Source organism: Lutjanus erythropterus, chromosome 13 (assembly GCF_056507025.1).
Source record: "Lutjanus erythropterus isolate fLutEry1 chromosome 13, fLutEry1.hap2, whole genome shotgun sequence".
In the NCBI taxonomy this organism is placed as follows: Eukaryota; Metazoa; Chordata; class Actinopteri; order Lutjaniformes; family Lutjanidae; genus Lutjanus; species Lutjanus erythropterus.
Window position 1 is genome coordinate 22,845,997 of NC_139329.1, and position 15,854 is coordinate 22,861,850.

Genomic DNA, 15,854 nt, shown 5'->3' on the forward strand with positions numbered 1-15,854 from the left:
ACATTTACACTTATAAACAGTACGCACATAATGTTGTGCCATTGTACATCGTGTAAACTCAACACCCTGTCACACAGACATTTGTTAGTAAACCTGAAGATGGGTAATTCAGCAACATGGTTAAAATGGTATAAGAACTGTAGTTGTATTTTTCAAGTAGCTGAAATATACGTCACGATCTGTGCTGAATTTTAAGGTTATTTGTTACTTAGGTGTGGAATAATAAGAGGGATATTCTGGGTCAACCTTAGATGAAACTAGTAAAAATAATAACTAAATTAATGTATGTATGATTTTCAATGCAAACTCTGATGTTTACTTTCTGTAATTGGACAGAGAATAAAAGAAGCCTTTCAAGTGAAGAATTTTCTCTTTTATCTGAGTTTGTTCAGTACTATGAAACAATCACAGAGGAATGTGTATAAACACACACACACAGAGACACACACATTGAGCTGCTGATAAATCATTAGCCAGTGGTGGTGCTGGCTGAGTCCCTGTGGGGCTTCAGTATGAATACAGTGAGTCAGGCATAAACACTGACTCACTGCTCTCATCTCACTTCTTACCTACAATTAATGTTTCTCCTTGATACCTGCAGTTCACAGCTTTTATTTCAGATTTGTGATTCTTTTTTTTTTCTCTTTTTTTTTGAGCTTTTTAGATCAGAAAGTTTTAAAAATTTCACTCAAACTTTAACTGAAGCAGAAAAACAACACAATTTCCTCTTATTTTTGCAATCTTGATATAAAAAAACAACTGATTTTGGCAAAATCTGGACCAAGACCACAGCAGTTGGTCTTTCTGACCCTGATAATTCTTCCGAGATGAGACATTTTAGCCTCACAAAGACCAAATCTAACAGTATTTAGATGGACTTTATCAACTGGTCGAGTCTGTTGCAATGTAACCTGTCTTGAAACACACTTTGGAGGAAGCAGCCACTGAACTGATACAGCTGCTGTGTCACCAGGCACCTCATTACACCACAGAAGAGATTCATCAGAGAGGACACAGCACTGCTGAGGTTGACTAACCCTCTGATCCAGCCAGGAGGAGTTGATAGTGTGGTGACAACAATATGACCCCTCACTACCTTTTTCTTTTTTTTTTTCTTTCCCATTACTGAACTCAGGGTATCTGCCAATATAAAGTCTGATACCATTTTCTCGTTTTTTCTGCAAATTTAAAATTACCACTTTTATGCAAGTTTACAAAAGGTTAGAGACTGCTGTGACACTAAAATTTGTGTTAGTGGCCTGCTGTTAACTATTTTGATAGTCTATTAATTGTTTTAAGTGATTTTTTTAAGATAAAAAGTCAAAATTCTCTGATTACAACTTCTTAAATGTGACTCTCTTCTGGTTTAGTTACTCCTCTATGATTGTAAACTGAATATAGTGAGGTTGTGAACAAAACAAGACATTTGAGGATGTCATATTGGGCTTTGAGAAACAGTGATCAACATTTTTCAACATTTTCTGATATTTCTGATACATTATATGGAGCAAAAAACTAATCAGTTAATTGAGACCATGAGCGACAGATTAATAGAAAGTCAGTATTAAGGTCAGTATGATGCCAGTCCAGTGTATCAGATCTCAGAGCTCTGATGATGTTAAATGAATCACCTGGGCAAGCAGCAGGCTTCCCTGCAGGGTCAAATAAACCCGGTGTCTGTGGAGAGTCACTGCACCCCAACATTAATATTTAGTCTCTTTCTCACACAAGTTGATAATGTGTCAATATTGATATCTGGGGACGATTTCATCCTTGAAATTGAACAATCAGTGTCAGACACGGCTGTTTTTTTCATCATGAATCAACAGCCAAAATGAGCAAGATCACTGATTATATGACATCTCATCAAGATTTTACTCCAGTCTTTTATGGCTGTATTAAAAATACAGCTGAAGATATGACAGGAAAGGGGATGAGAGAGTAAAGCAAAGGCCCACAGGCTGGAATCAAACCCACGGCCGCTGCATAAAACACAAAAGGCAACAAATCCTCACAAAGGAGACGCTGAAACCAGAGTGTGTTTCAGCTGAAACCGAGCATGTTTTGACATAGCTAACAATTCATTTTCTGCTGCTTTAGTAATTAACTAATTGTTTCAGCACTATTATCAATATTTTTATTCTCAAAGGAGCTACATTTAATAATTTAATAACAGATAACATATACAGATAATAACTGATATCTACTGAAGTTAACATGCTAACAAGCTAGCCTTAGACTGTCCTGTCTCAATACCCAGAAGACGCAGCGCTGCTCTGAAGGCAAGAAACCACATTCAACAATGAAAAAAGATGATAGACACCTCTGGAGAAGTTTGGTGCTAAACTTGCAATGTTTTTTCCAGACTTGTAAGTAAACAGCTCTCAGTGTTAATGCTGACCCATAAGCAATCACTTATAGCTAACTGCGTTAACATTGTTATGTTTACTAAGTTAGCTATTTGTTAAAATAAAGAAACAGCCATGGGAGGGACTGTGCATTTCCTTTGTTGTTTCTTACAGTACGGGTGGATTCTCAAGATGGGACTGATCTGATGGCAAGATAGTAAGCTGAGGTAAGATGAAAAGAATGAAAAAAAAAAATGCCTCAAAAACACTGCAATTGTGCCTCCAAACAGGAGGAGTGCAGCTCAGGAGGAGGATAATTCAAGCAACCGTGTTGAAAATGAAGTGGACGACAGTGAACCAAACACAAGAGCTAGTAGCTACTTAAGAAGTGCCAGTGAAGTGTTCACTAAACCTGCAGGCAACAAATGGCGCAAAACAGTAAAGTGGTGCTTGGGGTAGTTCCATATTTTCTAAGGTGGTACGTGAGGTAAGAAGTTTGAGAAACACTGATATCAGGGGAAAGCATTCCAAGTAGTAGGGTTGATGTACAGCTGGACTGCACAAATATACAGTATAAGTCACCTCACTCATGATATCACAATAATTCAGCACAAAAATGCCAATTCCAATTCCAATTATGCAAATCAGCTGCATATGTGAATGTCAAAAGTCACAATCTTATAGTACCATCCAAGGGTAGAGGGGTGCCATTACACAAGTTACATTATACAAACTAAACAAGCTCTCCAGATGGCGAAAACTTTCTACAACTGCCTGCTTTTGTTTTGGTTCTTAATGTGTCCACTTATTTCTTCCACTTATAATGATGATGACAGTGATGATTTCTTTCTTTGTGTTGGCTGTTTTACATGCTCAAAAATGCCAATAAAAATATGTTTGAGAAAGTGTCATGAAAAACAGAGCTATAACCCTTAGTCATGGCTTTCATAACTGGAGGAAGGATTCTCCAACTGTTTAACACACTCCTGACCTCTCAGAGAGACCAAAAAATACATGAGAAAGTGGAGTGAAGGTTGAGAGGTGATTGTACAGCAAGTGTCATAAAACAGCAGAGGAAGGATGAAGGAATACGACTGACCAAAATCAGCTATTGAAACATCGAGAGAGAGAGAGACTGTTAGAAGCAGGGCATGGACAGGAGAGAGTGTGCAAAGAAGCTGCCTCAGCAGATGCTATCTCTTGGGAAGGTTCCTAGATTTGATGAAAATGTACTCATCTTACATCCAAAGTTATTCACCACAAAAAAAGCCCTTGTCTTCCAAAAACTTTGACTTTCTCTCACCTTCTGAGGCAAGCAAACATCAAATATTCACCCTACTCAAGAGCCAGCATTCCTGCAGACAGTGTTTATTGTCTTGGCTTTATGCAGACCAAAGTGTGGTGAAACTCTTCCATCAAGCCAAACCACAACTAAGCTGTAACAGAATCAATACACCACTTTGATTTCTCCATTTGCCAAAACATGACATGTGTTCCATTAAGCATATCTGACATTTCAGTTTTACATCAGGTGACACTTTGAACCTTTTAATTCTATCAAGTCACATTCAATCAGTTTGAAAAACGAATTTCTGCACATTTTCTGTCAAGGACTTCCAAAGCATGCAGCCAAATGTAAAGCTTTAAAATGTGTGAAATGAAGTCTGAACAGCAGGAGCAAATGATTTACCTCTGACACCTCTGGAAGTTACTAATTTACTCTCATAATCTAAAGTCTACTAAATGACAGTCAAAGAGCCAAAAGCATGTTAAACAAAAGCTAATACAGCCCTAGCATATGTTGCTGAAGTGAGCTTTTTGCAGAAGAACAGGTGTTCGAAGCAAATATCTGGAGGGAACATCATTAAGTATGCCAGTGAAGACAACACTGGATATAAACACTGTCCTTGGGCTGACATTTACAAGAAATAATCTTTAACTTTCCTGCTGTTCTGAAAGCAAACACCAAAACCGGTTAGCACCTCCAACTAATGAAAACAACAGAAAAGCTATTGTTGACAAAGCTTTCTCTTCCAGCCTTTATTCGTCTGCCAGAGAACTGTTGGTTCTTTGGTTTAGCCATGGCTCCACAGCAAAACAAAGCCTCTTTTTCATGCGAGGACAAAGAGTGTACGGACAGACGGCGAGTACAAACCGACCCTATGTTCTTACGCCTTTAATATGATCCATCAGTTTTATTAGCAGGTTCACAAAGATTCCTCCTCAAGATTGAAAACACCCGCTCTTTCTGGGAAACCATTGCACGAAACTGTCCTTTTATGAGTTAACAGCCTCAAAGGAACCATTCAGGTGGATTCACTCTAATGCAGCACGGCCATCACAAAATCTATATTTAGGTCTATTCAGCTTTGTGCTCACCTGGGGACAAAACACCTCTCATGCAAAATCAAGATTTGAGAAATATCCATTAACACGTCACCTAGCAAACATCCATCATACACCTTACATCTTTCCAGGGTCACAGGAATATTTTCAGCTATGACTCATCACTTATCTTCTGATTCTTCCTATTGGTCGCTTACAAGGTTTCTGCTAAAGTAATTCAAGGTTACCCTTCTTTGCACTGAGAAAAGAGTGAGCTTTGCAGTATTTCTTTTAAAAATAATCAGTGGAAATGCTCTTTAGTCTCCATTCATGCTGGACAGTTTGAGGGACTGAATGTGAACACACGCTTTTTTTTTATTGTTTAACAGAGTCGATTATAAAAACATTACAGGGCAAAAACTCCTTCAGTGGTCTTGGTGGTACCTACAGTCAGTGTCTTAAAGGGTTTAAGTCGTGCGAGGCCATACTCCTGACATTATTGTAAGAGGCTTTAAGATAAGCCTCTTTGTCACGGCTTCGTGATACTATCATTGTGCTTACGCTGCCAATCATGCAGTGCTCAAATCACTGCACAACCAATGTCAGGGTTCCTGCCAAAAACATCACCTCTGCAGAACTGCAAAAAACCCTTAGTCATTCAGTGTCACTGTCATTCACTATAAGCTAAAATAAGTTGTATGAATACTGTATTTAAATGTTAATTAAGGCAAGGCACTCTATAGCAGCTGTCTGTTTTAAACCATTTACTTGGTCGGAAATGTTAGGATATATTGTGATCATCAATATTATTGATTTATCCATTTTATGCATTCATTTTCCCCCTGTATTCTTATTTTACTAATCCTCAGACTACCCATACGGAAGTTAAAACCCTTGGCCTTATCCTGCACCAGTAACAGTCTAATACACAGATTAATCAAGTTACCTCCTGATCTTATCTTGGAGTAGTCATCTGCAGCAAGACACAACCGATGAATCATTTTCATTGGAAAGTGAGGTCATAAAGATGTTATTTTTTCCTATCTTTAACACAGGGTGTTGACGCCATATGGGATCACTGCATGATCGAGAGCAAAAGTTCATTCTTGACCTTCAAACAAATTAAATGAATAAAGATTCACTCACAAGCTGTTTCTGGGGTTTTCAAACACATCTCACAGTCTTCATCAGTATGGAGCTTGTTCAGGTGTCATCACCTGATCTAAGTATGAACTCTGGTTATGTGACAACTGGTGCTTATATATTGAGGGGAATTATAACTCCTGTCTCTGTTCAAAGATATCTTTGGAAGACTGTGAGATTTAAAAGATCAAGGAAAAAGCTAGAAAGTAGACCCTGAATTAAGTTTTTCTAAAACTGTTCTAAATATGCTAAAATACTGTGGCTGAAACTCAGCTGCCTTAGACTCAACAGGTTCATTCATTCATTAATGTATAAAGCTGTTAAATGAGAACATGAATGAGATGTAGAGGTTTAAAACTGAGACACAGCTCATACTACTAGTGAGGTAATAATATCAAAAACTTGGTACTGGTAAGTAAATTAGGTTGGAAGTCATGATTATTTTTTAATTACCGATTATTCTGTTGATTTTTTTTTTTTGTTGGGTTTAATCCTTTACTCTCTAAAATGTCAGAGAATATCAAACTTCAATTTTGCGGAGCCTGCCTTCTCCACAGTTCTGATTTCGTCAGACCAACAGCCAAAAAGCCAAAGATATCTACAATGATATAAAACAAAGAAAAGCAGCAAATCTTCAAATCTGAGAAGTCAGAAACCCATATAGTGTTTTTCTTCATAGATGCATTAAACTATTAATCAGTTATTAATGTAGTTGACAGTTTATTTGCTTGTGATTGACTAACTGATCCTTTGTCTACACATTATTATTTTATCTAAATGAAATGGTAACTACTGTTAGTACCAGACAGAAAGTTCTCAAACAGAGTCAATGGTTAAGCCGGGTAGTGACCGAGTTTCTCACGCCTTTCTAGATTAGTGGAGCTCCAGGATAATAACTGAGGACGGAGCTGAGGGCAACAGTACTGAACCAGCTGTCTGCTACAACCAACAGGCATCACTCACACATTCACTCAGGTTGACTCTCTCACTTTTTGTGTGTGTGTGTGTGTGTGTGTGTGTGTGTGTGTGTGTGTGTGTGTGTGTGTGTGTGTGTGTGTGTGTGTGTGTGTGTGTGTGTGTGTGCGCGCGCGCGCGCGCGTGTGCGTGTGCGTGTGCGTGCATGCATGTCTCTTTCTTTCTCCCTCCTGCCTGCCTTAAATCCCCTTCAGTGAAGTCAGTCATGCAGACGGTCCTGCAGGAGGTTTATCCTTCCTTAGATCTGATCGGCTCTGCTCCCCACCTCCCTGTACCAGGAGCCCCCTGCTGGGAGCGGCTGCTGGACAGGGAGGAGGAGGAGGACCCATCTGGAGGCCCCTCAGAGGTAACAGAGAATGACACATCATGTCTGCTTGCATGTACACAGGTATGAGCAAACACAAGACGGAGGCAAATAGTGAGAAAGTTCGAACATTCTTAGACAAACAGACATCTCACAAACACAGAAATACTTCTGAAGAGAGGTATGTGAGGGTGGGTTTAGCCCGGAGAGGTGGAAGTCGTCAACAAACCAAACTCATACTTACATCCCGCTTGTCTATAGGGGGACATAAGAAGGGATTATTAAAGCAAGCCCAGGCAAAGAACAACTCAGTGTGAACGTCAGGGACGGATGAGGTAACAAGGAAACAGCCAGAGGCAGACAAACAATCTGGCTGCTGATGCTGCTGCTACGTCTGCAGTGAGCTCATCAACAGTTGTGGGAGTCACAGAGGTGTACTGAAGATGATGACTGTCTTGAGTGTCTGTGTCAAGACTATAAACAACAATATTTTCATGCAGTGAGTCCAAAATGATACGCATATGGCTTATTAGGATAACAGATTGTGATAATTTAGCTGAAAAACACATTCAAACTGCAGCAATCACACAGACTCTCCTTTCACTTTATCCAGCAGGACACAGAAACTTCTTGGACTATTTCTGCAGTTTTTGTGGGCAAACTGTACATTTACTGCCACTACACAACTTGCTGCTAAATTAATAATTAATCCCTCTGCTCATCAACATCTGTCTGCTCTGCTCAGCCACTGCCACTCTCTTTCTTTCTTTATCTCTTTTGCTGATCCACAGCCACTGTGGACATAGACACTGCGAAACAGATCATCGATATTCACACAAATCAAAGGAAAACTGCAAATTGCACAGAAAGTTTGGTTGCTAATTTGCTGGACTTTGAAATGTGCAGACAAGATGGAGCCTCTATAAACACGTAAGTGTGGCGTGAATGTTGTCGTCACGCGAGTGATGCTGACATGATGTTTGCGGTCTGGACATTTAAGTAAGCCATTAAACAAAAATTGTCAAACATACATCAGTTCTGGCTATTCAAATGTGATGATTTGCTGCTTTTCTCTGTTTTCTATCATTTGTCGGATTTCCATCCAAATGTAGAGCAAATTTTAGCAACATTTTCATGAATTGTGCATGCAAAAATGCAAACTAATCAGCATTTCCATTGACTTAACATTATGCAAATATTAGGAGTTGAGCACATCAAGATAAACAGCTGGTTTTCTCCACTTGCAGAAGAAGAGAGGCAACAACATGAGAACTGGTGAAACATGTAATAGTGGGAAATCATTTGAAAAGCACAGCATTATGTTTTTGTCATATTTTTAATTAAGTTCCAACATAGTCTCCTTTTCAAAAAATAAGAAGAAACTTCCAGTTCAGTTGTTAGTCGCAGTCTGAACAACAAACAAAAAGATTAAGATATCCTCCATCAATTGGTCAACAAGTCATCATCACTAAACTAGAATTACCACCACCACCAGTTGTATGCCTCCACCAACCAGTCAAGTTGCAATTTATATCCATGTCTGTTCAACTTTGAAGGAATTTCATTAAATGTATACAGTGGTTCCCCACACATTCATTTATTTGTGGAGACCTTCATAATGAAAACACGGGCCACCACAAATAGATTTTCTATTTTCAGAGCTGCACTCCTCTCTCTTGGTCCTGTCTAGAAGGGAACCCTTGATTTGCAAAACTCTCATGAGAACTTTTAAAATGATCACTCTAGCGCTGGGTCTAGGGTTCTTTTTGTGACCCACTTGGGCATTTAATTTGGTCTAACTTTTTTTTTCTTTTATCTTTTTGTCTTTTTTTTAGTCACACACTTGATCTGTGGACAAACTCCCTGCCCTTGACCTTTGACCGTCAAATTCTAATCAGTTCATCCTTGAATCCAAATGGACGTTCCTGAGATATCGCATTCATCAGAACAGACTGCCACACATACATACTACCCAAAAACATAATGCCTCCAGCCGCAGATGTAACCAGCACAGAGGAATAAAAATATTCATCTTACATAAAAGATGAATGAATATATCTTTCAAAGGACCCATGACTTGGATCTGCTGGATTTGTTTTGGTACTAAGCCACGGAAGATCTTTTTCTTTAAAGCATTAAAAATGATACAAGCATCTGAGAAACCATCTCCAATCCACTGAAAATACAACACCAACAGATACAGTCCTGATTAGGAGGTAGGGAATAAACTGGGGTTCTTTCCTCAGAACAAGCTCATACCAAGAACTCCGTAAGCATCCGAAGACAATGAAAAACATGCAGAGACACAGAGGGAGCTGTGTTATTCTTTTTGCTCGTAATAAAAACATGAAAAACATTTTTCGGGTGGAAGAGGTTCCAGAACAGACAGTGGTGGAGCCCGGGAGGGCTGTTATATAAACACGGCCTCTAGATAAAGAGCCCCCCTCCAACGTGAATAGGATATTGGATTTCAAGGTTGTTTTTACTTCACCTCATTTTTTTCTGTTGAAGAAATACCATTCAAAAGCCAATTAAAAGTTTGGAGAGGGAGACAGAAAGTAAACAAATGTCCCACACAGGCAAAGGAAAAGAGTGTTTTGCAGTTACTTTTTTCAATTCATCACTTCACCTTTTATAGGCCGAGACCTTTCAGTACAAATTATGTCTGAAAGTGGAGAAAAAAGCCCATCAGATGTGCTCTGAGCACAAGGTGACATCTTCAAATTGCTTGTTTTGTCTTTCCAACAGCTCAAACTAGAGCTGTGACAATTAATCGATTGGCTAAAAAAAAAAGGAAATCCTCACATTTGAGAAGCGCAAACAAGTAAATGCTTGGCATTTTTCCTGGAGAACTGCCTTGAGTTATTCATTATTATTAAAAAAACCAACCAACAACCAACTTAATGTCAAATGATTTTGGCACTGAACTACATCTAATGTAAGGCTAGCTTATCTGCCCTAAAGAACTGAACTCAGGGCCAACTCGGGGTTCAACATTAATGTGTTTTTTTTCCACTTGCCCAGTCAAACAAGTGGGGCAGAAATCTGCTTGCCCAAAGTCAATTTTTACTTGCCCCTGTGCAAATTGTTTTATATTTTAGTGGTTATTACATAATAAAAAAGACTAAATTAAATGTCATGTTTAATATAGAGCTGCAAAATAGTTAAAAATGTCAATTTCAGTTTTTCAAAGTCCAATGTGATGTCTTTAAATGTCTTGTTTTGTCAGTCAAAAACCCAAAGATATTAAATTTAACACGAAAATAAACAAAGAAAAGCATATCCAAAAAAAAAACATCTATATTGTTTTGAAAACAGGATTTTCTGCCATTTTACGTGACAAATTACTTTAACAATATCAATTATCAAAATATTCAATAGTGTAGTTCTTTTTTACTACTTGCCCAGTCTTGCAACTGAGTTATCAGATTTACTAGCCCAACATGGCATTTTACTTGCCACAGGCAAGCAAGCAATCCTGATTGCTGAGCCCTGCTCCCACTGTTTCTATTACGGTTGCAATGGACAAAAACTACTGACATAAACATGAGCCTGAACAGAAAGATTTTCCCTTGAGCACACATTTAAGATCAATCATGACAACCCGACAGTATATAGACAGGCATCAGTCACTGCTGATTGACAGGATGGACTCTATATGAACAAGGTTGTATTGCAAGCTCATCACCTGTCATCAGTCTGCCTTTAGACCATCAACACATTTCTGGAAAAAATCAGAGATGCTCAGCAGCTTTCCAGCCAAACACAAAATTATGTCTGACACACAAACAACTGCCTGCTAACAGCTTGATAGCTAATTAAACTTCTGAATGTGCCTGAGTTACGTGTTACAGCTAAACAAGAGAACGTGTGGCATAAATTAGAGGTTTCATTTAAAAACAAAAATCTTAAACCAGATTCAAAAACAATGTAATTGCCAGTTTCACATATTTTTCAATGACTCCATTCAGGATTATTTTAGAGAGCGTCAGAACACAAACACAGACACAATTACAGTCTGAGTATGAGTCACACATCACTGCAAAACATGGCAGCACATCCGGACTGACTGAGATGAGTTTTAATTAACATCTAACACAACAAGATGTTTTGCAGTAAGTCCGAATTCCAGCAGCATTTAATCAAAATCTAAAAACTGTTTGTAAGGAGACAGTTATTATCAACAGCAACATAAATGACCTTTGCCCTCTGATATCTGCAATCACACTTGAGCCTCTATCAGCACAGCTAAGTCATAAAACACTAAATGCAGCTGAGGATGTTTACTGGACCTCAAAACAGCTGATTACCAACTGAGTCGACAAATCTAACTGTCAAAATGTACAAGTGCTGTCTGTGTGAATATTCAGCAACTGGAGAAATCACTTAACCACCAAGGACTCTCACAAACAAACCCACACACTGAAAAATAGGAACGCCAACTCTGTGTTTGGAGGCAATTTGTACTGAGGACCAGCTGATCACTTTCTCCCTCTGTTTCCTCTACGCTGTGAGACGTTTCAGTGACCTTAGTCTGACTCAACGGACGCAGACTGTGGATAAGTCAGCCACTGGCCCCCTGTTTCAGGCAGCGCTCTCCTTACCTTACGCTATCTGTGTGTCAAACTCAACACCTCTACGGGAAACGACCTCTGAAGTCTCAGGTTTTGGCTCTGAAGTCCAGAGACAAGTCTCAAGTCAAGACTACAAATTCCAAGTCCTCGGCCTTGTTTTTCAGGTGCTAAACAAGTGTTTTCTTCAGGTCTGTCAAACACACTTTTCCCTCCTGCTCATTACTTGACACTTCTGTCCTCCCTCTGTCCATTATTCCTCTAATTATTGCAGACAATAGGACAGACCATGAAAAGTCGAGACTGCTTTGAGGCATTTTCAGAGCAGCTAAAATGGAGTTGATTACCAAATTCTCAGTATATCAAGAAGCCCTTGCTTTTTGACCTTGAATAGTTTTATAACAGTGAAGAAAATAACTATATACATGGAAACTTCATCACAGAAGAGGCAGAGATATGAGTTTAAGCAGGACAGCTTCAAGAGGCCAGAATGCAGTACAGCCTGTTAAACCCTCATTGTGAATGTTAGATGTTATTTAATGAAGTGATAAAATTACACTGGACTTCTTCAGTCGCCTGGACAGGAGCCATCCAAAAAAAATCTGCTCAACATTTCTCAACAGCAACGTAAAGAAAGAAACAACAGCAAATGGACTGATTTTCACCACACTTCATTGTAATGAGCTCTCTTGCTCTTTGAGGTAGTCCCACTCTGTAATCTAACACAACAAACACGATATACAACTGTTTAATCTTTGTCAGGGTAGAGAACAATCCTAGATAAAAGCTTTTAGATCATCATGTAACTGTGGCACATAGAACTGTTTGAACATACAGACAAAATTTTACATAATTTTCAGGTCTTTTTAGCTGATCTGGTGGTGGGGCTGCTTTGACTTATAACTTTAGTATCCCTAAAATTCTGTGTGCTATATTACAGCCTAACAAATAAAACATTCAGGCCTATACACTGGCTAATATCAGGCTGTAGCTGTTACCGTTTATCAGTAACAACATATGCTGTACAATATGGTAAAAAATAAATAAATAAATAGTGATATTCAGATCAGATCAGATTTCTCCTTTTCCTGTCAAAGTGACATACAGGGCCACAGCTTAAGTTAACCAATATCAGCTGCTGCAAATGCTATTTAAATAGCAAGTTTATGTTAGTTAAAGTCTAGCTAACTAACTAGCTAATGACTGATATTGATTAGCTATCTGGTTAGCTAGCATTTTGCTAATATTACCTAATTTAAGATGTGACTACATGTCACTTTTTCAGGTCCCCCAGCTAAATTTTTTTTAAACATCTTCTAAACTTAGTGTTCTTTTCAACATAGATGAGCCCAGCACAATGCATAGTTAAGTACAAAAAAAGCAGCAAAAGGAGAAAGTTGACCAAGGTACCAAACTTGCTCAACTGTCACAGGAGCACAGCGTGAAAAGGGGCAGGACTTAAGAACAGTCAACTGCAATAAGACAAGCAACTAGTGGGAATGATTGTTTTTGCAAAACTATCAAAATCATAATGATTTGACATTTGTTGGGGTTAGGGCTGTGCAATATATTGATATTATATCAATATAACGATATGGATTTCAGGTAGCATTATATGGATATATAGTATAAGTGTTATGTAGTATAAATTTTCTGAACTTACCAAACTGTTTTTACCAACTTGGTCAAATCAAAGTGTTAATATATTGAGAAAGCACCAATAGTTGTGGTCTGTACCAGACAAACAGGTTTTCTTATATCTGGAGACTCTGCAGCACTTCAGTTCTTCATTATAAAGCTGTTGTCACACATTCAACCTTTATCAAAAAATTACCGCCTCTGCAATTTGCAATTTGGATATTGCAATTTCGCTAATACTTAAATTAATTGTGCAGCCCTGTTATCACATTTCTGTAACTGTTATGTTAAAATGTTATCAGAAAAAAACAGTATCACTCAGGCTCTGGTACCTACTAAACCAGCGAATGAGTTTATATGCAGACTTTAGGCTGAATGCAAAACATTTCTCAAAGTAGTTCTGATACGGAAAAATAACTGCATGAAGTAGAAAGCAAGCTGAGGCAGTGATTACCACATAAAAAATATTCAGCAATTAACTGCTGCATGCATGCTCAAAGAGCACCCATGCAATTTCCATCAGTGCAAGAAAAAACACATATACAGAAGACAATAAAACATACAGCTGATATGTCATAACACAGCAGCAAATGAATGCAGTGGGGTCATTAAAGGGTCAGCAGGTTAGTCCCAGGCAGTCACACCCATTTAAATCCACACTGTCCCTGCTGTAATTAGTCCTGGCTGCTAGTAGCGGGGAATTAGAGGCAGGCAGGAGCCATATTAATCTGCTGCACGGTAACTTTAAGTATTGCGCAGGTGATCGTATCAATAACAGACACACAGGTACTTACTTTATGAAGAAACTGGCCCCTTCGTCCGTAAAACCTTCCTCCCACCCCCGAGGTAGGTCTGAAATAAAACCACAGACTTGTTCGTGACACCTGAAAGTTTTCTCCCCTCGGGGCTGGGCCCAAAACGTACACTTAAGTTGAAGTCAAACACAGTAAAGTAAACAGAAAAACGAGCTCAGGTCAAACAGGACTAGCTCAACGCGGCTAGCATACCTGAGCGGATCATGTGTCCGGAGTTTACAGGTTCACCCGAGCGCGGATGGAGCCAGGTAGTAGTCTGCGTCTCATCGCTGCACACACAGGGAGAGGAGAGCAGAAAAACACCTGTTACACCACCAGACACCCCGACAACTCTCGTTAAACCGGGAGCGACGGAGCGATAAGGCGCTCGTTATCACACTCACTTGATGAAGAAGACCCTGCCGTCCGTGCACACACCGTAAGACCACTGTTCAGGTAAGGTGTCCCGCCCGAGAGGCGCCGCCATGATCCCGTCTGAAGTCCTATTTCATCTCATTCCTTCTCCATGGAGTCTCCCTGGAGCTCAATGATCACCGCTAGAGCCAGCGAGGCGTTCACGGACCAATCTGGGGCACGGAGATCTCAGCACCACAAACTGAGCATGTTCTGACAGTGAAATCACAGGAAGGAGACAGATTTATGTTTATAGTTTTATAGTTTTGTTTTTAATGCAGGGTTGCAACAAAATATTATTTTAATAATTGATTAATCCGTCAATTACTTTCCCGATTAATTGATTAGTTGCTTGTAGAGCTGCGACAATTAATCATTATTAATTACATTAATTGTCAACTTTTTTGATAATCGATTAATCACTTTGAGAATTTTTTAAAAGAAAAAAGTCCAAATTCTCTGTTCTCTGATCCCAGTGTCTTAAATATGAATATCTTTTTTTTTTTTTACTTGGGATATCTTAATACCTTGGGGTTGTGGATAAAACAAAACATTTGATTGATTGGTACTTTTATTGCCAGAACAAGTCTGATATTTGTCTTACATAATAGCAGTATTTCCAACATCATATACAACAGATAGAAACAAAATGCATTCATCAAACATGAAATTACATTTGGTATCAGTCTATAATGTGGCTGGATGAAATTTGCAAAAATATAATTTAACAGCCACATTAACTTTCTTTTTCAAAATACAAATCTTTTTCTGAAGTTTTGTTGGTGGACTGTCAGTAATTTATTACAGTGGTGAGGTTCTGCCAGGGGTAACTGGACTTGTGACCTCAGTATTCCTAAAATCCCTGCCACAGCCTCAGTCATGTGATGTAAACATGAATAGGAGGCAATGAAGTTTGTCATTAGGGTGTACTGCTGACCATGTGGAGTTTAACCAGCTGGCCATGTTTTTGCAACTTCCCTGGTTCAAGTCCAACCAAGGATCTTTGTTGCATGTCATCCCCCATGTTTCTCTTCCTTAATCTTCTGTCAGCCCTTCCAATAAGGGCCAACATGCCCTTACAAGAAAAACTAAAAGAAAAAAAAACTGATACAAGGTCATAACAACACTAAAATATTGTTCCTTGCATGAGGTGCAATTCATTTTCCACATGCAACATGAGTAAAGGGTCATATCTACTAGTTATACCATTATATCAGTAAAATAACAGGAGTGATCAGTTGAATAAAGTGTAGGGAGGAATTTTTAAGTTGTGCATTGGCAGACAACATTCAGACAAAATCGTGAAGCACAATAATTTGTTTTTATACCCACGTTTGCCACC

At 38.8% G+C, this 15,854-nt stretch overlaps 1 protein-coding gene across 1 annotated transcript in view; it reads right to left on the minus strand.

The window, feature by feature from the left end:
* LOC146316545 (pleckstrin homology domain-containing family A member 7-like) overlaps nucleotides 1–14,652 on the minus strand; it is a 189,911-nt gene extending 175,259 nt beyond the window's left edge. The window contains exons 1-3 of the mRNA XM_084735068.1: nucleotides 14,503–14,652; nucleotides 14,312–14,388; nucleotides 14,099–14,156 (exon numbers count right to left, since the gene is read on the minus strand). Coding sequence (XP_084591194.1) covers nucleotides 14,099–14,156; nucleotides 14,312–14,388; nucleotides 14,503–14,585 — 218 coding nt within the window. The 5' untranslated portion in view covers nucleotides 14,586–14,652. The remainder of the gene's footprint in view (nucleotides 1–14,098; nucleotides 14,157–14,311; nucleotides 14,389–14,502) is intronic.
* Between the last annotated feature and the right edge of the window lie 1,202 nt (nucleotides 14,653–15,854).